Source organism: Saimiri boliviensis, chromosome 2 (assembly GCF_048565385.1).
Source record: "Saimiri boliviensis isolate mSaiBol1 chromosome 2, mSaiBol1.pri, whole genome shotgun sequence".
NCBI classification, from domain to species: Eukaryota; Metazoa; Chordata; class Mammalia; order Primates; family Cebidae; genus Saimiri; species Saimiri boliviensis.
The window spans coordinates 103718928-103742535 of NC_133450.1; the positions used below are offsets into that span (position 1 = coordinate 103718928).

Below are 23608 nucleotides of genomic sequence, written 5' to 3' on the forward strand. Positions count from 1 at the left end.
GTATCTATCCAAATTATGAATAACACATGCCCTTTGACTTAGGAATTTTACTTGTAAAATTATGAATGTATAGCTTATTCATTGTAGCATTGTTTATAATAGCAAAACCTCAAAAAATCCATCAAATAAGGACTAATTAAATATGAATTCTGGTCCTTTATGTAGTCATAGAAATTAATGAAGAGCCAGACACAGTGGCTGAAGCCTGTAATCCCAGCACTTTGGGAGGCTAAGGTAGGAGGATAATTTGAGCCCAGGAGTTCAAGACTAACGGGTAATATAGGAAGACCCCATTTCTACAAAAAGAAACAGCAGAATGCAGTGGTGCAAGCCTGTGATCCCAGCTACTAGGGAGGGTGATGTAGAAGGATTGCCTGAGTCCCAGAGGTCTAGGCTGCAGTGAACTGTGATTGCGGCAATTATGCCCCAGCTTGGGCAACACAGCAAGATCCTGTCTCATAAAAAAAGAAATTAATGAAGATATTTTTAATTGCTATTATGATAAAATGCCTAAGGTATATTAAATGAAACAAAGGTAGATGCAGTGAATAACACACTACTGTTTGTGTAAATAGAAGCTATGTGTATGCATATGTGTATATATATATATTTGTGTGTGTGTAATTGCTTTCATCTCAAAGGATACATAAGAAACGAAAACGTTGGTGATCTCTAAGGAGAAGAACTAAAATAACTAGAGGAAGGAGGGGGGGGGCTTTTGAATTTTGAACCATGTGATTATAGGAACAATTTGAAAGATAAAAATAAAATCAAGAAAAAAGTAGGAGTGGCCAACAGTAAAATGTCGAAGAAAAAAAGAGGGAAAGTAGTAAGAATGAGGCCGGAAAATAGGCTATTCCATTTGACAAGTAAGAGGCCATTGCTGACCTTAGAGCAGTTTCCACTAAATGAGAGGCAGAAGCAAGATGATAATGACGGAGAAAAAAACTATTCGGTAATCTCAGGAAGCAAGCAAATTTTAATTTGCATTTGTTGGAAAAAAATATAATTTTCCTGGACATCTACAAATTATTTTTTATTTTTTTTTAGTATTTAGTGCCGGTGAAAGCATATTGAGAGTACAATTTTGGACAAACTTTTTGATAAGCACTTTGGCCAAATCATCAAAAGTTTTAAAATATTCATTCTTTTGGCTGTTGAATTTTATTAAACACTAAGGAAATATGGGATTTAGACAAGCATGTATTTGTATGAACAAAGATGTTCATCACAAATGTAATACTGAAAGTTTGAGAAGGACCTAAACATCCAAAAATAAAGAAATAATAAATGAAGATTTGTCCATATAATGGAATATGAAACAACTAAAAAACTGTGTCTCCAAGAAATTTTTTTTTTTTGAGTCAGAGTTTTGCTCTTGTTATCCAGGCTGGAGAAGAATTTTTAATGACAGAAAAATGTCCAGAAGATAGTAGTTTCTAAAAGCTAGGAAAACGACCTTCAGTATGATCCCAATTTTATATAACAAATTCATAAGGAAGGAAATTTTTTAACTTACATATTACCAGCTATTATTTCTAGGTTGTAGAATGACACCAGTATAGGTTGGGAGTTTTTGGTTTTTGTTTTTGGGGGGGTTTTCTGTCAGTTTTTATCACTTTTTTAATAGGAATCAGACTCAACTTATGTCATGAATCTATATTATCCAAAACTTTTTTCTTAAAAAGTGATTTTCTAGGCCGGGCGCGGTGGCTCAAGCCTGTAATCCCAGCACTTTGGGAGGCCGAGGCAGGTGGATCACGAGCTCGAGAGATCGAGACCATCCTGGTCAACATGTGAAACCCCGTCTCTACTAAAAATACAAAAAACCTAGTGGCGCGTGCCTGTAATCCCAGCTACTCAGGAGGCTGAGGCAGGAGAATTGCCTGAGCCCAGGAGGTGGAGGTTGCGGTGAGCCGAGATCGCGCCATTGCACTCCAGCCTGGGTAACAAGAGCGAAAACTCCGTCTCAAAAAAAAAAAAAAAAAAAAAAAAAAGTGATTTTCTTAGGCTTCTTCACTGGTGGTAGTAATTGACTTACTTTTCATTACAGTTTTCAGTAATGAAACAGTTGTATCACTTCAGAAGTGAAAAACTCATCTTCAAAGAGATCTCTTTGATAACAGACTTTATCAGTTCCTGACCCTGAAGAACTGGCTAGGCCTATTCATTGGTAGTTTTTGTTGTTGTTGTTGTTCATTTTTGAGATGGAGTAGTCCAGGCTGGAGTGCAGGGGCACAGTCTCGGCTCACTGCAACCTTTATCTACCAGGTTCAAGCAATTCTCGTGCCTCAGCCTCCCAAGTAGCTGGGAGTATAGGCGCATGCAAACATGCCTGGCTAATTTTTGTATTTTTAGTAGAGATGAGGTTTCACCATGTTGCCCATGTTGGTCTTGAACTTCTGACCTCAGGTGACCCACCAGCCTCCACCTCCCAAAGTGCTGGGATCGGCCTGTTCATTTGCTAAACAACTTGCTAACAATTGACCATGCTTGTTCACTGCTAAACAGCAATGTTTGATTCAGATAAATATCTTAATACAGTCACATTTACAAATTTCTACATGTCATGCCTTTAAGGTTGTTCTCAAATAGTCATAAAGCACAGAGGATACTCAGGTATGTAAGATCTTGAAGCCAAGGGAGAGGATGGAAATGGGTGTTCAGCTGGTATTTACTGTCATAAGTGGGATTAGAAATTGTGGGGTTGGGGAATTTAACCAACCATTCTACTTGGCTTTTAATCTCTTAAGTCATGAGTCAAGCCTATTTACACATAAGGGAAGAGATAAGGTAAAAGAAATGGGGAAAAAAAAAAAACTTGGTGGTTGGTATGGGGAATGCAAGAAAGATGTAATTGTGCAGAAATAAAAGGCTTGATGAGCTGGATTGGAAACCCAACACAGTTAGAAAAATTGAGGGTTTTCAATAATCAGGCATATCTCTAAAGTGAATAAAATGAGATTCAATTAGGATAGGGAAGGAAGTGAACAGGATAGATAATGGTATAGCAAAAGGGTGTCCAAGGACAAGAAGTCTCAGAGTTTTGGAAAAGAGAAGCAGCAAGATACTGGAAAGATTGTAGATGGTATAGTGAAAAGAAAGCAAAGCATAATTTCCTAAAATAGTCTTGTTCACTGTTTCCTTTAAGAGTTTTATCCATTGCCGTAGGCACATTTTACTGTCTTTAAAATACAGAATGTAATTTTTAAAGATGGAAATACCTTTGAGGTCAGGTGAGGTGACTCATGCCTCTTGGGCAACCCAGAAGCGCAGATTGCTTGATGAGCTCAGGAGTTTGAGACCAGCCTGGGCAATGTGGCAAAACCCTGTCTCTAAAAACAAAAAAAAATACAAAAGGTAGCCAGGCGTGGTAACATTGTGCCTGTAGTCCAAGCTACATAGGAGGCTGTGTTGGGTGGATCACCTGAGCCCGGGAGTTTGAGGCTGCAGTGAGCCATTGTCAGTGCATTCCACCCTGGGGGACGGAATGAGACCCGGTTTTAAAAAAAGAAATACATTGAAATTAATTTAGGCAATTGTTGTTCAACCTGTGGATAAAAGTATGACAGCTAATGTTGACTTAAAATTATTTTGTATCCAAACAGGAATGATTGTGATAAATATGTTTTTCGTATGCAGAAATATCATAAAGGTAATGGTGGTTTTGTCTGGGGCAACATCAAGAAAAAATTAGTAAGTATTTTTCTTTACCCAACACATATCTCTGAAACAAATTTTACAAGTTATGTAACAGTCCCTGTCCCTGAGGTGCTTATAACCGAGCAAGTTATAATAATGAAGACATGAATGAGGTAAACACGTAAGTACTGTAGGATTACATACAGATGGCATCACAGAGACTGAAACATTGGAGCAAGGGAAAAATGGGTAAAAACTTTGATTTGGGAAATGAGGAAGGGTGGGAAAAATATAAAGGAAGAAATTTCATCAAATCCTATCAGCTTTAAAATGGTTTCAAATATTTTTCAGATTTAGCTACTTTTTTTTTTTTTTTTTTTTTTCAGATTCTAACATTTAAAATCCAACAGAAAAATTTTTAATTGAAAGATGCCTTAATAGAATGATCTGTGTCCTTTAGAAAAGAGTTTAGGATAATCCTTTATCCCTTTGAATTACTTTTTAAATTTTTAGTTTTCTGATTTTAATTTCAATAACAGATTACCAGATATAAGTACTAGTATTCTGGAAAACCTATTTCATCTTAGAGAATGGTAACTTATGGGAACCCCCTTGAGTCCCTTGCTTTATGACACTGAACAAGTTACTTGAGCTTTCTATTATTTTATTCATGTGTGGTATGACAATGGGGGTCACGATTATACTGGTTTATGCTACTGAATGAGTTTTAGGGCTAAGTGATATATGTGCTTTGCCACATCTCAGAAACAAAAATATATTTATATCACAGTCTGTAAGCATGAATTTGTATCCAAAAATTTCTTAAAACGATACTGGCCAGACGCGGTGGCTCACACCTGTAATTCCAGCATTTTGGGAGGCCAAAGCAGGCGGATCACAAGGTCAAGAGATCAAGACCGTGTTGACCTACATGGTGAAATGCCATCTCTACTAAAAATACAAAAAATTTACCTGGGAGTGGTGGAGTGTGCCTGTAGTCCCAGCTACTCGGGAGGCTGAGGCAGGAGAATTGCTTGAACCCGGGAGGCAGAGGTTGCAGTGAGCCGAGATCGCGCCACTGCACTCCAGCCTGGCGACAGAGAGAGACTCCGACTCAAAACAAAAACAAAAACAAAAAAACAGTACTTACTCTTAGTATAAGGGCTATCATATTTTTTATTCTGTTTTTTATCTTTTAAAGATTGCCAGCCATGGCCAATAATTTGATAAGCATTGTAATGTGTGTGAGCATGCACTTCAAACTTGCCATATATATTATTACCATTTTAGCCAAGAATTTCAAGTACAAAGAATTAAAATTTTGCTAGTACAAAACATTGTACTATTATAATAACGGACTGTAGGTAAAAATAGTACAGTATTTACTCTTCCCTATTGTATATAGTAATTACTGTAATAGGACAGTATCGTATGGTAATTATAATTACTATAATTATAATAATAAATTGTGTTTATATTTTAAGTTTAGTAAGTAAATATATTCGTTACTTAATTACTCAGTACATCTCGTAACTTTTGGAGGCCTATAGACTATATCCTTTAACCGCAACAGTATTAGTTTATAATAATTTCTTAGAGCTGTGTTTGCCAGCAGTGGGTAACAGCATTGAGTAAGTCATAGTACTTGCCCTGGATAAACCCAAGAGAATTAGGCATTTCACAGATAATTTTAATGTGATAAAGTATTGTTATAGGCATATGTTCAAAGTACTCTGGGGATAAGCATGCTAATTGTCTAGGTTTGAGGTAGGCTTCACCAGGAGGTACCATTTAGCTATTAATATTAACTCTTTTATAGGTTGAAACTGATTTCTCAGCTCCAGCATCAAGAAGGAAAACCCCATTTAACCCAGGTAATATATCTTTCTTTTTGGCTCAGTTCTATTATAAGGTAAGTTCTTTATTTAAATGATATTAAAATTAATTGCTCTCAAGTGGACAGACTTGGCATTTCGTTCCTTATAGTTTTCAGTTTTATCGAAAGTACTTTTAGAAATGTATTAATCTTTTTATTATACTTCTCTTTACAGATTTAGGAGAAAACTCCAGTGTTGGAAAACTTTTCACTAATGCTATGGAATCTTTAGATGATGAAGAAGAGAAAGATCATTATTTTTCAAACTCTGATTCTGCAGAGTAAAATGAGAAAATATGATTCCTGGGAGTTTTACCATGAAGCAGACAGTGTACTATTTTCTTTGTAGTTTATGAAAATGTGGACTTTTTTGAAGGTCTCATGTGTTTGTATTCAAACTAAAATATCCTCATTGCTGCAGCTTACTAAAAATTTAAAGAAAAATTGCTTTTGCTTGTGTAGATATCTGTAAATTTGTTTTTGCACATTAAAATATATATAGATACTTTTTAAATGATAATCTCAGTCTGTTTACTTTAAGAAAATCATTTCCCTTTTTTTTTTTTTTTTAATTTCAAGAAAATTTTGCTACCATTTAAGTAAAGGAAGGCGAAAGGATGACAGAGGTTGTACTGGCAGCTACTGAATTCACGAAAACTTTTAAGTTAGCATTTGTTACCAGTTGTTCAAGCCTGATGTTTAAATTACACATTGTTGAAACTGACATGCTTGTCTCCTGATTTTTTTTTTAACTTGTGATTGGTATGTCTATGAAACCTATGTAAATTTAGTTTATTACTTTCCCATTATTTTACTAGGTGAAATTAGAAAACAAAATCTCTTCTTTATTTACATATGCAGATACAGCTTAACTGTTTTGACTAGATTAGACCTTCAGTTAATAGATTCACCATTAGGAGTCAAATTAATATGTGAAATTTCTTTTAGAAATAAATTTTCGTTTGTTATGAAACTTGACAGGATATTTTCCCTCTGGCTACACATTCAGCTACAACTTGTTCTCTAGTTAGACTGTTCAAATAAAGTTAGTTTGCTTTTATAGTATTTGTTCCTTGTTTTTTGTTATTAATTACTGGATGATAGATATAAAAACAGATCACATTTTGTTACTGGTCCTGTTTAAGTTTCCTCAAGAACAAATACACAGGTAATAACATTTTCTTGTTTCTTAAGTATTTTAGTCAGAGCAGGCATGGTGTCATATAGTGTAGTCCCAACTACCTTGGAGGCTGAGGAAGGAGGATTGCTTGAGTGTAGGTGTTCAAGACTGAAGTGTGCTATGAGCATGCCTGCATCTAGCCACTGCACTGTAGCCTGGGCAACAGAGAAAGACTCCTTCTCTTAAAAAAAAAAAAAAAAAGAATTTAGATGTAATAATGAGCAGTTACATATGACGTATAGAAACACAGGATGTAAAAAGAACAGTGCAATTGGACTAAGATAATTCTTTAAACGCCTAACCATAATTATTTCTGACATAAAGACCCTTGGTCAATACAGGATAGATCAAAACAAAGGGTTATTTTGTAGTGGCCCAAAAAAATACTGTAGAACTTGAGTTGCCAATATTCGATCTACTGCTATACTGCCTCAAGTTAATGGATAGCATTTTAGGGGTAAAGAAGGTGTTTAAGTCCCTTAACAGTAAAAAGGTACTTGAAATGTCATAAGCTTGACTGAAACCAAGAGTCTGACCCCCTACTGCTCATGTTTCCTGTGTCCTATCAGAACTCCTTCAGCACCTTCCCTATTCTAAAGTATGTCACCTGCTAGGTACCTGGTTTGTCCCATTTCTTTCCATCAGGCTGTAAGATGAACTAATTAGGTTTAAGGTAAGTAACCCCCAAAGGAGACTTAGAAGTGGAAGAGAAAAATAAAGACTTAATAATAACTTGGACTGATAATGGTTAATAATAGTTAACCATAATGACTACCAATGAGAGTATAGGAGGAGGCTGTTAATAAGCCTAAATATGGATAGAGCTCTCCACACAGCAAGCATACATAAATAAAATCCTCAAGGTTATATCTGTAACAATTTATGTAGTTCTTTTGTCTGATGGAGACACACAGATGAGTCAGCATGTGGTGCTACCTGTGTGGGAGGTGCTGCAAGGTCAGCCAGCCAGCCTCTGTGTGAGATTGTTGAGGGACTGCATGAATCTGGTTTGCAGCTGGGGCGGAGCACCACCAGATGTCCCTACCCACAGGCCCTGCTGACAGTGTAGCAAGAGCTTGATACATGAAGATGTAGCACAGTGGAACCAGAAAAAAAGGCTCCTTTCCTGCTCCTGTCAAAGCTTAGCATTGTGCTTACTACTAGAAGAGAAATACTCAAAAAGTCCAGTTATAATGAATTGATAACTGCACACTAGGCAATAACTTGTAGTGCTTCCTCTCTCATGTTTTGATAGAATAATTCAATAGCAGACATAGGAAGTCAGCTGCTTTCAGATATGAGAGTTGATACTATCTCAAAGGAGCTAAACAATTGGGAGTAACTTGTCTCCTTTTTCAACACCATAGAGTGAAAGAGAATGATACCTAGTTTCTGGGTTCTTCTAGATTTGCCAGTCAAAACCTGAATAAGTCACTTGTTTCTGGCCTCACTTTATCATTTGGTAAGGAAGGAAATAAGCGATTTGAATTACATGTGTTCTGAAGTCCTTGCCAGAATTAAGGTAAGGAAAGCTCTCTGGGGTGAGGCTGGTTCAACTACTCAACAATGTAATAGGGGTAAAAATGAGGCCAAGAATAAGACTTACATAATTAAAGGCGACTTTAGTGCTACACTGACTAGAAGATGGCATATATATTGCAGATAGAAGTGAAGCCTTCTCAGTGCCATCACAAACAATAGAATGGATCAAAATGGTAAATGTAAGGGGGGTCAATATAATGGGCCTGCACTTGGTAATTTATATTAAAAAGAAATATACCAGTTCTTTTGAGTATATTTCAGCAACAAAAAGAGTAATGTAGCTGGGAGTATTAGTCTATTCTCATACAGCTATGAAGAAATACCCAAGGCTGGGCAATTTATAAGGAAAAGATGTTTGACTCACAGTCCCACATGGCTTGGGAGGCCTCAGGAAACTTCTTATAATCATAGTGGAAGGGAAAGCAAACGTCCTTTTTCACATGGCGGTAGGAGAGAGAACTGCAGAGACAACAGGAAAAGCTCTTTATAAAACCATCAGATCCTCTGAGAACTCACCATCACTAGAACAGCTTCGGGAAACCACCCCTATGATCTAATCCCTTCCCACGAGGTCCCTCCCCAACACATGGGGATTATCATTCCCACTACAATGCAAGATGAGATTTTTGGGTGGGGACGTAGACAAACCATATCAGAGTTCGTAGTAACAGATTTGACAGTACCTTACTGGGATATACCTCTGGTCAGATAAACATTCAGTTAAGTTTTCTACTTTCCTAGTTACTGGGTCATTTATCTCACAATCCACCTATCACCCACAGCTTACCAAGTACATATATTTAGAATCAGTACATTTAAAGTATACCATCTACACATAGGGACAATCAACAAGTTGGCTATAGTCAGAGGCATAATCAACTTTACTATTTATCACATTAGTACATACTTAAATCTTAGGAACATTCCAAAGTGCATCTCTTAACTTAGCTTTTACTTTCTTAAACTATCCTTAGTAGTAATACTTTTAATAAACCTTGTTTTATTTAATTAAAAAAATGAGTTTTGTAATTAGTCAAAATGATCACTGAACATCACATTTTTAAAAATTATATAATCTATATAAATAAAAATGTATACAATATAAAATATTTAAATGATAAGGAAATACTCTTATTTACAGATTTTAAACTTATAATCACAAACAGCAATGATTACTGAAGTACATTTAATATTGTGAGTTATTTGATAACCCCATCTTTAGCAGCTTGATCATGCATCAGATTTCAGTCTGCCTTGGTTAAGATCATTTGGTAACATTTGTATGTCAAATACATAGTGAATATATCTGTAGATCTCCTCAGCCTTCTGATGAGTTACTTGTGCACAGATGGCTATTTCTTGAGGTGAGCTGAAAAATAAATGAGACAAAATCATTACACTAGGACTTTTGGCTTTTACAAAATTTAGTATTAGGTAATACTAAACACAGTAGCCCTTAGGAAAATCATCTCAAACATTATCCATTGAGCTGATATGTCTTTAACAATAGTTTAGATAAAACAGTTACATGTTTCCTTTCCTTAAAATTATCAGCAATAACAATTTCAGAATCTTCAATGAACTGAATGTGTTTGTGTTCCCCAAAATTTTTATGTTGAAGCCTTAATCCCAATATGATGGTATGTGGAAGTGGCAACTTTGAGAAGAGAATTCGTTGATGCAGGAGGATGTCCTAGGGCTCTTAGAAGAAGAAGTAAAAAGATAGCTAGCTCTGTTTCTGCCATGATAGGATACAGTGAGAAGTTGGTAGTCTGTGACTCTGTAGAAGGCTCTCTCTAGAACCCAGCCATGCTGGCACCCTGATTTCAGACTTCCAGTGTCCAGAACCAGGAATAAATAAATTTCTATTGTTTATAAATTACCCAGTTTATGGTATTTTATCATAGCAGCATGAGCTAAGACAACATTTGATGTATCTTCGCTTTAATTCAAATGAATTACATTATAAAATCTCCCTCTTCAAGAAATATAATGATCAAAACTAGTAAATGCTCAAACATTTTTCTAGTTACATATAGAAGTGAACAGCCCAGAAAGGTTAGATTGCAAGGTCAAATGTAACTGCTATTTATTGTCTCTCCACAGAGCCCTAAGCTTCTCAAAGAAATGCCTACACCTCTTTTCTTTTTTTTCAATTAATGTCCCTCAGCTTCATACAGTAATTAATATATGTTGACAGGCAAAAAATGTTTACTGAATAAAATAATCCAACAGGCACTATTCTTAATTTTTTTTTAACATTTAAATTCTATGAAATGCTTTTAAGAATCTTTTAAAAGTAATCATTTAAAAATATTACAACAGACATACCTGTTAGCCATCTTTTTCACAGATGAAAACTGGTGACACATATTTAATGCAGTTATATAACTTATATTGGGAATACTTAAATAAAACTGGAGTGCCTCACTTTTACTACTATTCATCACTGTTGGAACATGAATACCAACATTCTTTCTTTGTTCCACTAAGGACAGTTCCTTTAGCAAATCTGCAGTTTCTTCTTGGCAGGAACTGAAAAGAATTCGGATTCCAGCGCCAGTTAAGGTAGTCAGTAGGCTGTCATAGCTCTTTGTTCTCCTAAACATCCTTGATATGTCTCCTAAATATTTACATTTAGGGAAAGGCAAACTTTAGTAAATAACATTAAGTAGAATCATTAATATATTTTATATTATTAAAATCCCAAGATCTACACCATTGAGCAAACTAGTGCCACATTCTGCTAATGAGAAACCCTATAATTAATGTTTCTCAAATATCTGAGAAAGAAAATAGGGACAACTATGAGTGCCTTGAGCTGGAATCAACAAAGAAGGGTAAGTTGATTTGGAGGTAATGCTAAAAAAAAAAAAGAAGGGTGAATAAGGAAGAGCTTACATTCCTAGATAATTAACTCCAGAAGGCCAAGACTGTACTCGTCTCTAATTTTTCATGCTGGCTCTGATGAAGGGGGCATTAAGTATTTGTTTAACTGATATAAAATTATTTATTCCAAAGAATAACTCAACAAATACCCTGTACACCCATTTTAATATCATCTTGAGAATTACTTCCCTACCCTTTCTTGTTTTCTATTCCATATTCTACTTACACACTTTTATTGGTATTTCCTATTATGGCCCCCGATACTTTTCTATAACTTTTGCCATGTTACCTTCCTGTGTATTCCAAATCTATTTTCTTTATCCCTGACTTTTCAAATTAAAAAGAAGCCTAGGTGTGGTGGCTCACATCTGTAATCCCAGCACTTTGGGAAGCTAAGGCAGGCGGATCTCCTGAGTTCAGGAGTTTGAGACCAGCCTGGCCAACATGGTGAAACTCCATTTCTATTAAAAAGACAAAAATTAGCTGGGTGTGGTGTTGGGCACCTGTAATCCCAGCTACTAGGGAGGCGGAGGCAGGAGAATTGCTTGAACTTGGGAGGTGGAGGCTGCAGTGAGCCGAGATGGCGCCATGACCTCCAGCTTGGGCGACAGAGACCCTGTCTCAAAAAAAAAAAGAAAAAGGAAAAAGAAAAAAATTGGGTAACTAAAAGATAAAATGACTCATCTAAGGCCACATGGTTCACCAATGACAGCATGGGGATGAAAAAGCTGCCCAATTCCCACAACAATATTTTACATAAACTATACTATTACTGAAGTATAATTCTTCAATTCTTCCAAAGTAGCTTTCACTTAGATGATTTTGCTTAGTAAATGTCACAAGATGAGTAGGACAAATGTATTATCAATTCCCCAGAGGGAGTGATTTGTCAATGCAATGTCACATAGAGAAACCAGAAATCACACAGAGATACCAATGTCTTCTGATTCCATATCTCATGATCTTTTCCCTGTTCTTGAGGGCTTGCCATAACTGCAGAAATTCTCTACCTAAGCTCCAATCCTGCATTTCCAAATGCATTCTAGGCACCCTCTTCAGTGACCTGTTGAGAACTCAATCTTAACGTGTTCAGAATTGAACTTCCCTTGCCCCTCATATCTGTTGCTTCCCTTATGTTCATAGCTGCAATAAACAGCACCACTACTTAACTGCCCAATAACCAAGAATTTGGTCAACTTAGTAATTCTCAACTCCTTCCACCAACTCTTGCTTATCCTAAACATCTCCTGAATGCTACTTCTCCCTACTGCTGCCTTATTTAAGGCCCTCATTCTTCATGAGTTCCTGAAAAAGTCTTATGTTTGGCAGACTTGCCTTCAATTTTGGACCCTTCAGTTCTCATAAGCTGCATTTAAATACAATGACTAACAAAAACCATTATGGCTGTGTGAAAATATGAAATGACATTCACCAGTAAGGTGTTTTCTATTTTAAGAGTTTCCCACATCCTAATAATAGAAGAATAAACTAAGTTAACAGTCAACTTCCTTTACAGTCTTATAAGCAAAGATATTTAAAAATACAAACCTGTTTTTTCTCTGTCCTTTTCCACAATCACACATATTCTTTCAAACATGCTCTGCAGGTGCTGGATCTGCTCAATGAGCTTGTTCTTATTGACACTATTTAACATCTCAGATTGAGACCTTCTTTCCACCACCATGCGGTTACTCACAATGTAATCACAGCCATTAAGAGGACAAACTTCTACTTGTAACCCATGAATTGCTCTTAGGGAAGAAATTACTTCTAATCCAGAAGTGATTTCATGACCACCTACAAGAATACAGGTTCCTTTTCCTTCCTGCAGAAGTCTAAGAGAAGTATGTGTACCAGCTAGATGTGGTCTTGAATTGGAACAGAATGCCCCTGATGTGCTAGAATCCTCCAAAGCATTACCATCCTGAAAAAGTGGAAAACACTGGTCACAATCAGGTTAAATCCATATAAATGCTATAAACATCTCACATCCAAAGTTGATTTTCCTTACTGATAATGTCCAGTTTTCCTCCTTTAACTTGACCAAAGTGACAATAAATGAAGGAATAGGTAAGTCACTACTCTTATACCTCAAAAAATTGTAAAGCTATAATTAACAACAGAAGCTAAGAACAGTAGGATGTAAAGAAATAGGAGAAAGTCTAAAAATGAAAAGGAAAGGAAATAAGTGTTAAAAAAGAAAATTACAGTTTTTAGCCTAGAGAAAACAAATGAATGGAAGGTGAAATAACCTTACAGCAGATTAGAATTCATCGTGAAGAATAAGGAAACTAGAGAAGACATTTTTGAAAAATAACAGGAAGATTCGATAACCAGAAAGTATCACCAGCTAAAAACAACTTAACCTGTTTAGTTTTTTTAAAATACTTAAAAATGCCTAACTGGCATGTTGTTTCTGACCTTGGTTCATTCCTTACTTTCTCGGACAAGAGAAAGAAAAACAACATGGAAGTGAGAATTCTGGACGTTAATTAAGCCGGAATATACCCAGCTTTCCTTTCCAAAGTAATCTGCCAAATCCTGTGAACCATGAGCTCCTCTTTTTGCAGAGGCACAAGGTGTGGGAAACATTAGTGCTAGATGTCCAAACCTCTGTCCCCCAGAACAGTTAAACATTTATTGTAAGTGCAAATAAAAAATAAATCTACTCCATAAAAGCAAAAAGTAGTTCTCAATCTCGATATCTGGTATAGAGGGAAAATCTCAGAATTGGTATCTACACACTGGCCCTCCAGCCCTCATGTGGGCTTGTAGCCAGAATACACAATACCCGTGTGATCCACAAAAACCTTAAGTAATAAAATGTGCTCTCCAAAAAGAGATGCAAATGGCTCTTAAGAGCTATATGAATAACCCATACTAAATTTCATATATTTCAAGGGACTCCGAATATCTAAAACAATCTTTAAAAAGAACAAAGTTAGAAAACTCAGACTTACTAATTTCAAAACTTACTATAAAGCTACAGGAATCAAGACAGAGTGGTAGTGGCACAGAAAAAGATTTATATGCCAAAGAATTGAGAGCCTAGAAATAAACCCTCACATATATGGTCAACTGATTTTAAGCAAGATAGCCATGCACCACCACCAACAAAAGTTGGACTTTTACTTTACATCATTAACAAAAGTTAACTCAAAACGGATCAAAGGTCTACAATGAAGAATTAAAACTATAAAACTCTTAACAAGGAAACATAAAGGAACATCTTCATGACTTTGGATTTGGCAAGATAGTCTCTTCCCATACTTGTGTTAGCAGATTGCTCTAGTTACTTGGTGTTTGCTAGCCTGGTGGGAGAACTAGGAGTGTGGAATTAGTGTTTTCTGTTGTCCTGGTTCAGCCATAGGGCAGGACCTGTGTCCCTAGGTCTGGAGGACAGGAATTTCTCAGTGATCCCACTCTCCCTCTCAGTGATTAGAGATGTCTAATTGTCTAGGCTTAAGATGTTTTCCTGCCCCAAGAAAAATACCCAAGAGGGTATTTTTCTTGTTTCCTTCCTGATCTGCAGTCTTCACCTAAGCCCTGAGGGCAATAGAGTTCACTGATCTTCCCTAGCGGTTTAAAGCTTTTTGTTCCATTGCGGAAACAGAGAAGGAACAAGGTGGGGTATGGTTCCTTTTCCACAGTAATTGCTTGTCTCTTCTCCAAGGACTGTACTAGGAAAATGGCTTTTTCTCATTCTCAGTCTTTTTTGTGAATGCCTGATGAGTGTGTGCAGAAGAGCCCATGAGTGGTTTTAAATTCCCCTTCTGTCTACAACTCCCAGGAGCTCTAAACTAGTCCATTGCCTTTTGCAATTCAGTAATAGCTGAATTCTTTTCTTTTTTAGACAGTGTCTCACTTTGTTGCCCAGTCTGGAGCTTGGCGGCGCGATCACAGCTCACTGCAGCCTCAACCTCCCAGGCTCAGGTGACCCTTCCACCTTGGCCTGCCGAGTAGCTGGGACTACAGGTGTGCACCAGCATGCCAGACTAATTTTTTGGGTTGTTTAGTTTGTTGTTGTTGTTGTTGTTGTTGAGACGGAATCTCACTATGTTGCTCAGGCTGGAGTGCAGTAGCACAATCTCGGCTCACTGTAACCTCTGCCTCCCTGCTCCAAGGAATTCTCCTGCCTCAGCTTCCTGAATATGTGGGACTACAGGTATGTGCCACCATGTCTGTCTAATTTTTTTTTGCATTTTTAGTAGAGACAGGGTTTTACCATGTTGGCCAGGCTGGTCTCAAACTCCTGACCTCGTGACCTACCTGCCTTGACCTCCCAAAGTGCTGGGATTATACACATGAGCCACTGTGCCTGGCCAGCTGAATTATTTTTACTAGATTTTATACTGTCCAGTGATTGTCATGAATCAGCAAGTTTTTCACTGGAGGGGCCTGTTTTTCCTTAAATATCAGTTTAATTGTTTGCCCTACAACCTTAGCTCTGTAATGGTTTCAAGAAAACAGGATTTTGCAGATGACTGGCTTTTCGTTATAGTAAGGATGGGAGCAACACTCTTTCCACCTTTCTACATCAAAAATTAAGATGAACTTTACACCTTTTAACATGCTAACCTATGATCGACATCCTAATTATTCAGAAATTATCACTTACATTTATTAAATCAGTAAAAAATAATTAATATACGTAATGAAGGAGGAAATGGCCCCTATAAGAACAAGAAGAAAATACTGGAAGTACTTAGTTATCTTAGAGTATGGCTTTCTAAAGATGACAACAAGGTCAGGAAGTACAGGGAAAAAAATATAGACTGCATAAATAAGTTATGTTTTATATAGCAAGAAACACTAAACACAAAACAAATAAGCAAGTAAAACATGAGGAATATCGTTTATAATACATGTGACAATGCAAATATTAGTATTTTTAATCTGCGAAGATTTTTGTCAGGGTATTTAGTCTACTTAATGTCTTTTCAAATTTACCTCAAATTCTTTCCCCTCCTGATTTCAAGTAGTAAGAAGCATACTATATGTAATTTTATTCAATAATAGTAGAAAACTTAAAAACCTGTTTCCATTAAAATCTACAAATCCTTTTTCATAGTTTTCTTCAAAGTATCACTTGCCCTTATCTGTTTTTTAGTTAGGACATACCAAAGCAGAAATACTGCTTAAAGTGTTAGTGCTAACCAGTGCTTACTTCTCTTTTCAAAATACTGAGCACTGGAGTGTGGTGTGGGGGTGAATAGGCACCTACAGTTATTAGAAGCCCAAAGAGCAGTGTGGAGGCACCCAGCCTCTGTAGCCTCATCTCCATTGTTTAGGCATAGCCCAGGGTCAGGAGGGACTTTGCCTTGTGAAGAAATCCTAGGATACTGAGACACTTGCAGATGCTACTAGTATAAATTATAGCTGAAGAAACTAGACAGAGACTACACTACTGTATCCACCTAGAACAAAGGCCAACACACCCCACCAAACTGACACCCTAAGACCCATTCATACAAGTAAGTCTTTCCCTGGGAAATCAACTCCATAAAACTGGATGAGGTGAATGTCCACCAGACGTGTAGAAATCAACATAAGGACACATCTTACACTTTATACTATAGATGAGGATATTGAAGCTCAAAGAAATTAAGTACTTTCTTGTTCTCCAGTTTATTACAAATACTTAATACAGTCAATCTTTTCCTAATAATGCCTTCAAGAAGTAACTATGCCCCCCCCAAAAAAAGCTGGGGACAATTTAAAACTGGAAACACAAATATGAGGACCATGGTGTGGACACTGTTGAGCTTGTGGCTAAGGCAGCGTGTGGTGAAACACCTTGGGGATAAAGAGAAGCAGAAGCAGATAGTGGAATAGTGGTTAGCAGAGGGTTAAGATGCGGACAGCGGGTGTTGGTCAAATGATAAAAAATCTCAGATAGGAAGAGTAAGTTCAAGAGGTTGAATGTACAACATGGTGATTCTACTTAATTACAAGGTATTTTATAATAAAAATCACTGCAAGAGTAAATTTTAAGTGTTCTCAACACAAAAAACACTAAATACTTGAGGTAAGACTGTATTAATTAGCTTGATCTAACCATTCCACAACGTATACATATTTCAAAACATGTTATACTTGATAAAGATATATAATTTTTATGTCAACTTTTTAAATTATTAATTTTTAGCAAGTCTATTTTCAGTCTCACTCCTAAATTAAAGAAACAAATCAATATATACAGTTCCTATTATCACTTTAACCCCTATTTAGCAAAATTACTGTAACTATAAACTATTAAAAAAGGAAAACAGTTTTACAGTGATTCTTCTGAAATAGTACAATAGGGAGAAGGTAAAACTGGACTACTTAGTAGCCATTCTGAAAGGAAATGGAAAAAAACTTCAAGGAAATCAGTTGGTACTCCTAAATTCCTTTACCCAATAAAAAGAGACTTACATACCCAAAGCCTTCGTGAAAAGTTAATCTGGGAATTAGTTCTAGTTCTTTTTTTTTTTTCCCCCCAGACACAGTCTTGCTCTGTCACTTAGGCTGGAGTACAATGGCATAATCTTGGCTCACTGCAACCTCTGCCTCCCGAGTTCAAGCGATTCTCCTGCCTCAGCCTCCTGAGTAAGTGGGACTACAGGGATGCATCACCACACTGTCTAATTTTTGAGTTTTTAGTAGAGATGGAGTTTCACTATATTGGCCAAGCTGGTCTTGAAGTCCTGACCTCAAGTGATCCACCCACCTTGGCCTCCCAGAGTGTTGGGATTACAGGCGTGAGCCACTGCGCCCGGCCAGGGAACTAGTTCTGAACACATAATTTCAGTTAATTTTACCTTGCAGAAAGTCCTATTTTCTCACATCCTTTTAATAAAATTATCAAGTTCTTTTACACAGTGTTATAAAGAAAACAAATAACATTATCTAAAAAATTAAAACCTAAGCATCCTGTGAATTGCCCACATAATTTTGCGTATTGATTTCTTGCTTGAAGACATTTTCTTTATAATTTTTTTGTTAATTTTTCTTTGACCTAGTTATTTAATGCAAAACACACACATAGAAAGAAAAAGAAAAACTTCTGGTAATCTGAAGACATTTTTCCTTTCTTTGATACATACCTTTTGTGGAACTGGAAATTTTCTACATTCTTTCTGTAAATCAACAGTAGTGAATGGTGGTGTGGTAGACTGCACGTTATTATGATTCTGAGGTTTGAAGTCTGAGACTTCAGAAATTGTATCCTTTAAATTAAGTGATGGCTGTTTTCTGTGCTTTGGTGACTGATGAACTATTGGAGTAGAATGCTCCTTGGACTGCAGTGAAGATCCAGAAGGCACTGAATTGAAACAAGGGTCCTGTTGTTTGTTTTTCTTAACAGTGCTTGGGTTAACTGCAATATTAGATTTTCTTTTATCGTTTACATTGTTCTCCTCCTCACTTGAATCATCTGGTAAAATAATTCTGGATAATTTCTTTTTTGAACATGCACAATTTTTTTCCATCATTTGTTTCAGCATTACTGCACGTCGAGTTTTATATTTTTTACTCCTATTTGCAAAGGAATCATCAGCTGTTAAGTTAAAATCAACACAAACTTCTTCTTCACTTGATTGGCTTTTGCAAGACTCCTCTTCATTAACACAAAAACTATCCTCTAAATAGGTTTCATCTTGTTCAGGAATCTACAATAAAAACACAAGAATATTTTACATTTATTTCAGACAACAGGTATTTAAAATATGCTTTTAAGCACATGAAATCTTCATTAATATTTGTTTCATTTACTTTATTAATTCAGCCACTTACTCAACTAACATATACTAAGTACATTCTTTATGGAGGAAAATGAGAAGTTTGAGGATAAGGGAAAAGTGTAATTTACCATCTAGAAATGTAAGGTCTAGTAACAGGCAGGTAGAAAGTAACTAATAATAGATAAATGCTATATAATAAGCACAAAAATACAGAGAGTACACATAACCTAGTTGAACATGGCAATTTATAAACAAGACTATGAAAATGTTATTCATAAATGACATAACCTATAATTTTCAGAATATAACATTTTTATGAAAAAAACAAATTTTAATCAACCCAAAACAGGATCTTTTTTATTTTTTGAAATGGAGTTTTGCTCTTGTCGCCCAGGCTGGAGTACAATGGCGCAATCTCGGCTCACTGCAACCTCCACCTCCCCGGTTCAAGTGATTCTCTTGCCTCAGCCGCCCAAGTAGCTGGGATTACAGGTGTGCACCACCACGCCTGGCCAATTTTTGTATCAGAAGAAACAAGGTTTCAACATGTTAGCCAAGCTGGTCTCGAACTCCTGATGTAAGGTGATCCACCAGTCTCGGCCTCCCAAAGTGCTGGGATTATAGGCGTGAGCCACCAGGCTCAACCAAAAAGGGATCTTAATAATTCATTTCATCCACCTTCCTTACCTTAGGCAGAAATTATCTCAAATAGCTCTGAGAGCCCACTTTTAGAAACAAAATGGGGGCGTCATTAACAAGAACATATTTCAACATCACCATCCAGAAATTCTCCATTATATTTCTATAGTTCATACCTGTGAGAAAATGTTTATGTTTTTATGTGTCTTATGAATCATTTTGTACTTATTGTTCATCATTGGACTACGCAAAGATTTCATGTAAACAGCTCTCATTTCAGACTCTGTGTAAAGATAAGAATTTAAGATAAAGTAGCAAAATTATTTAAATGAAAACCAGCAAAGTATTTAACTTCAACTTCTTTCAAATTTACGTGATTCAAACCTTGTGCAAATATTTTACACAAAAGATAATATATATTTTAAAATGTCTATAAACAATTATTCAAAGCTATAAAGTTAGGAGATTTGTCTTTGAAATCAGATGATCTAGTTGAGTGATCATGGACAACTTAAGTTTCCTGCTTTAGCTATCTCTCTGAAAATGAGGATTCAAATAGTGCCTCTTCACTCAAAACAAAGGTATACAAAGACCTTAAAATGGTACCAGATTTATAGAAGTTTCAAAAAAAAAATAAGAAATCTAGACCGAAAAGCAAATATGCACTAAAGACATTAAAAGCCATAGCCAATAAAAAGTATGTTTCATAATTTTCAGTTAAGCAAAACCCAGGAAACACATTGGTTTTTTTTTATGTATATTATTTGTTAAAGTTATAATATAATGAATGGTATTTGAGACAGGATACATAAAAACAAAAGTTCATGTGAATTTTGAGGTTCTTTTAAAAAAAACCTTTGAAACTGTACACAGTTCAAACATACTGTGTCTAAAATGGCATTAATTTCAGATCTCTTTAATCACCATCTAAACTGTTGCATCTGTAGCCTTCCCAATATCAGATAATAGGGACTATGTCCTTCTTGTTGTTCAAGCTTACTGTCTCCTTTCTTTCTAATCCATCGGAAAATCCTGTCAGCTTTATGTATCCAGAATCCAATCTTTCTCACTCTCCTCAGTGCTACCATGTTGGTAGAAGCCACTACCATTCCTTGATTGGAGGACTGCTACAGTCTCCTAACTGATCTCAATCTACTTCTGTTCCCCTGTAACACAGAAGCTAGAGAGATTCTACTAAATTATGTCAGATTATGATATGGCTGCTATTTATCTGATCTTCCTACTACCTTCCCTTTTCCCTCATTCCAGTCCTTCGACAGGCCAGGTATATTACTGACTCAGGGCCTTTGCACTGGCTGTTGTCTTTGTATCAACATTCCTCCACTGGATTGTATTGTAAACCTGCAAAAGCCACTTTTATTAATGAACATCAAGGATATAAAATCTTATCCTGCAAATTATATTAGCATTAAGGGCAGTACTAAGAACACTGTCTTTAAACACTTTTTTTCTTTACAATCATGAACTTTGGGAAATTTTGCCACTTTAAATAATATCAGAAACTGCAAAAGCAGAATAAATGGTGAGATCTGTGAAAAATTACTGAAGAGATAATCAGAATATTTCTCACTTCTGTTACAGCCAATCTGAATCATCTCCTCTAAATGTATTTTATGTAAGATCTGTTCAAGCATTATATAAACACATCATTTTCTCAAAGTAAACTGCCCTTACTTGGTACATTTAATAAATTTAGCTTTGTACTTCAGTTGGTTTTAACAATCTACATCACTGAACCACTCTTCTTCTAGTCTTTGATGAAATGTCACCTTCTCAATAAGGTCTATTCCTAATTGCCTTATTTAAAAATCACAACTAGGCGGAGTGCAGTGGCTCACAGCTATAACCCAGTACTCTGGGACACCAAGGTGAGAGGATCGCTTAAGGCCAGGAGTTAGAGACCAACCTGGGCAACATAGTGAGACTAAATGTCTAAAAAAGACCAAAAGAATTAACGGGCATGTTGCACATGCCTATAGTCCTATAGGAGGCTGAGGCAGGAGGATCTCCTGAGCCTATGAGTTCAAGGCTACAGTGAACTATGACTGTGCCACTGCACTTTAGTCTGGGTAACAAAGTGAGAGAGACTCTGTCTCTAAAAAAATAAAATTTAAAAATAATAAAATTGCAACTTGTCTGTTACTTACACCCTCAAGCCCAGCTACTCCAAATCTTTCTTGTCTTGTCCAACTTTTTTATTTTTCTATGATTTTTTATCTTGCAGTAAACTAAGTAAATTAGTTAGTATGTATATCTCTTTCCATTTGAATGTAGGCTTCATAAGAAGGAATTCTTTGTCTATTTTGTTCATTGATATAGCGTCCTTAAATGCCTTACATATAACCAGGCAATAGAAGGCACTAAACACTTGTGAAATGAACATTTGACACTTGAGCAACCCAGGTCATTCTGAAGAGAAATATTCAAATTAGCAGAAGTCTATAAACAAATAAGTCTAAAATAAAGCAAGTATTAAAGAATTTGAATGAAAACGACCAAATAAATATTTTGCACATACCACATTTAATTACCTTTAAGGTCCAGTTTCATTAAACACTGATTAAAAGATTTAAATGTAAGCACATAAAAACATTTAAAAAATTTTTAAGAATCATTATAACATTTACCATTAATAGCCTGTGAAAGCTGAGTTTCATCATTTAAAAAGTCAAGCAATGAAGAATCCTGTTCATTTTCAGACTCATCGTTTTCATCTGATGAAACACATTCTGCACCTTCTTCAGAAAGTTCTGCTTCATCATCTAAAAACTTCCTAGCTACATGCTAAGACAAATTAGAAAACATAAAGATACCATTGAGGAAATAATTTTATTTCATGATTGGAAATAATTCTGGTAAACTGATTTCTTATCAATGCTTTCTAGATTAATAAAATAATAAAAATAGAAAATTTCTACGCCAGGCATGGTGGTGCACACCTGTAATTCCAGCACTCTGAGAGGCCAAAGTGGGTGTATCACCTGAGGTCAGGAGTTTAAGACCAGCCTAACATAGTGAAACCCTCTCTCTACTAAATACAAAAGAAAATTAGCCAGGTGTGATGCACATGCCTGTAATCTCAGCTACTCAGGAAGCTGAGGCAGGAGAATCACTTAAACCTGGGAGGCGTAGGTTACAGTGAGCTGAGATGGTGCCATTGCACTCCAGCCAGGGCAACAAGAGCAAAACTCCATCTTAAAAAAAAAAAAAAAAAAAAAAAAAAAAAAAAAAAAAAATTCCAAGAAGAAACGACAAAGTTACATTTCTATTTAAAAATTCTGATAATTCTGGCCGGGTGCAGTGGCTCAAGCCTGTAATCCCAGCACTTTGGGAGGCCGAGGCAGGTGGATCCGAGGTCAAGAGATCGAGACCATCCTGGTCAACATGGTGAAACCCCGTCTCTACTAAAATACAAAAAAAATTAGCTGGGCATGGTGGCGTGTGCCTGTAATCCCACCTACTCAGGAGGCTGAGGCCGGAGAATTGCCTGAATCCAGGAGGCGGAGGTTGCGGTGAGCCGAGATCGCGCCATTGCACTCCAGCCTGGGTAACAAGAGCGAAACTCTGTCTCAAAAAAAAAAAAAAAAAAAATTCTGATAATTCTGTCATAAGTAAAATAAAGTAAAAGTTGGTATATCTGTTTTTTTTTTTTTTGAGACAGAGTCTTGCTCTGTCTCCCAGACTGGAATGCAGTGGCACAATCTCGGCTCATTGCAACCTCCTTTTCCCAGGTTCAAGCGATTCTCCTGTCTCAGCCTCCTGAGTAGCTGGAATTACAGGTGCCTGCCACTATGCCCAGCTAATTTTTGTATTTTTTAGTAGAGATGTGGTTTCACCGTGTTGGCCAGGCTGGTCTCTAACTCCTGACCTCAGGTGATCTGCCTGCCTCAGCCTCACAAACTGCTGGGATTACAGGCGTGAGCCACCACACCTGGGCAATTTTTTTTTTTTTCTTTTTGAGACACAGTCTCACTTTGTTGCCCAGGCTTTAGTGCAGTAGCACAATCTCGGCTCACTGCAACCTCCACCTCCCAGGTTGAAGTGATTCTCGGGCCTTAGCCTCCCAAAAAGCTAGGATTACAGGCATGTGCCACC

General features: G+C 36.5%; 2 protein-coding genes across 5 annotated transcripts in view; one reads left to right on the plus strand and one right to left on the minus strand.

Annotated features, from left to right (window-relative positions):
• MIS18BP1 (MIS18 binding protein 1) overlaps positions 1–6578 on the plus strand; it is a 58076-nt gene extending 51498 nt beyond the window's left edge. For both annotated transcript variants that reach the window (XM_010341103.3, XM_074393993.1), the window contains exons 15-17: positions 3609–3696; positions 5462–5516; positions 5694–6578. In XM_010341103.3, the coding sequence (XP_010339405.1) occupies positions 3609–3696; positions 5462–5516; positions 5694–5803 (253 nt within the window). In that variant the 3' untranslated portion in view covers positions 5804–6578. The remainder of the gene's footprint in view (positions 1–3608; positions 3697–5461; positions 5517–5693) is intronic.
• The window catches only part of FANCM (FA complementation group M), a 77536-nt gene continuing 60485 nt past the window's right edge, over positions 6558–23608 (minus strand). For 2 of the 3 annotated variants that reach the window (XM_074393992.1, XM_074393991.1), the window contains 7 exons: positions 22141–22297; positions 19669–19775; positions 18218–18781; positions 12678–13053; positions 10572–10863; positions 9425–9609; positions 6558–8699 (listed from right to left, as the gene is read on the minus strand). In XM_074393992.1, the coding sequence (XP_074250093.1) occupies positions 9471–9609; positions 10572–10863; positions 12678–13053; positions 18218–18781; positions 19669–19775; positions 22141–22297 (1635 nt within the window). In that variant the 3' untranslated portion in view covers positions 6558–8699; positions 9425–9470. The remainder of the gene's footprint in view (positions 8700–9424; positions 9610–10571; positions 10864–12677; positions 13054–18217; positions 18782–19668; positions 19776–22140; positions 22298–23608) is intronic. The other variant, XR_012516339.1, reaches the window with a different exon arrangement.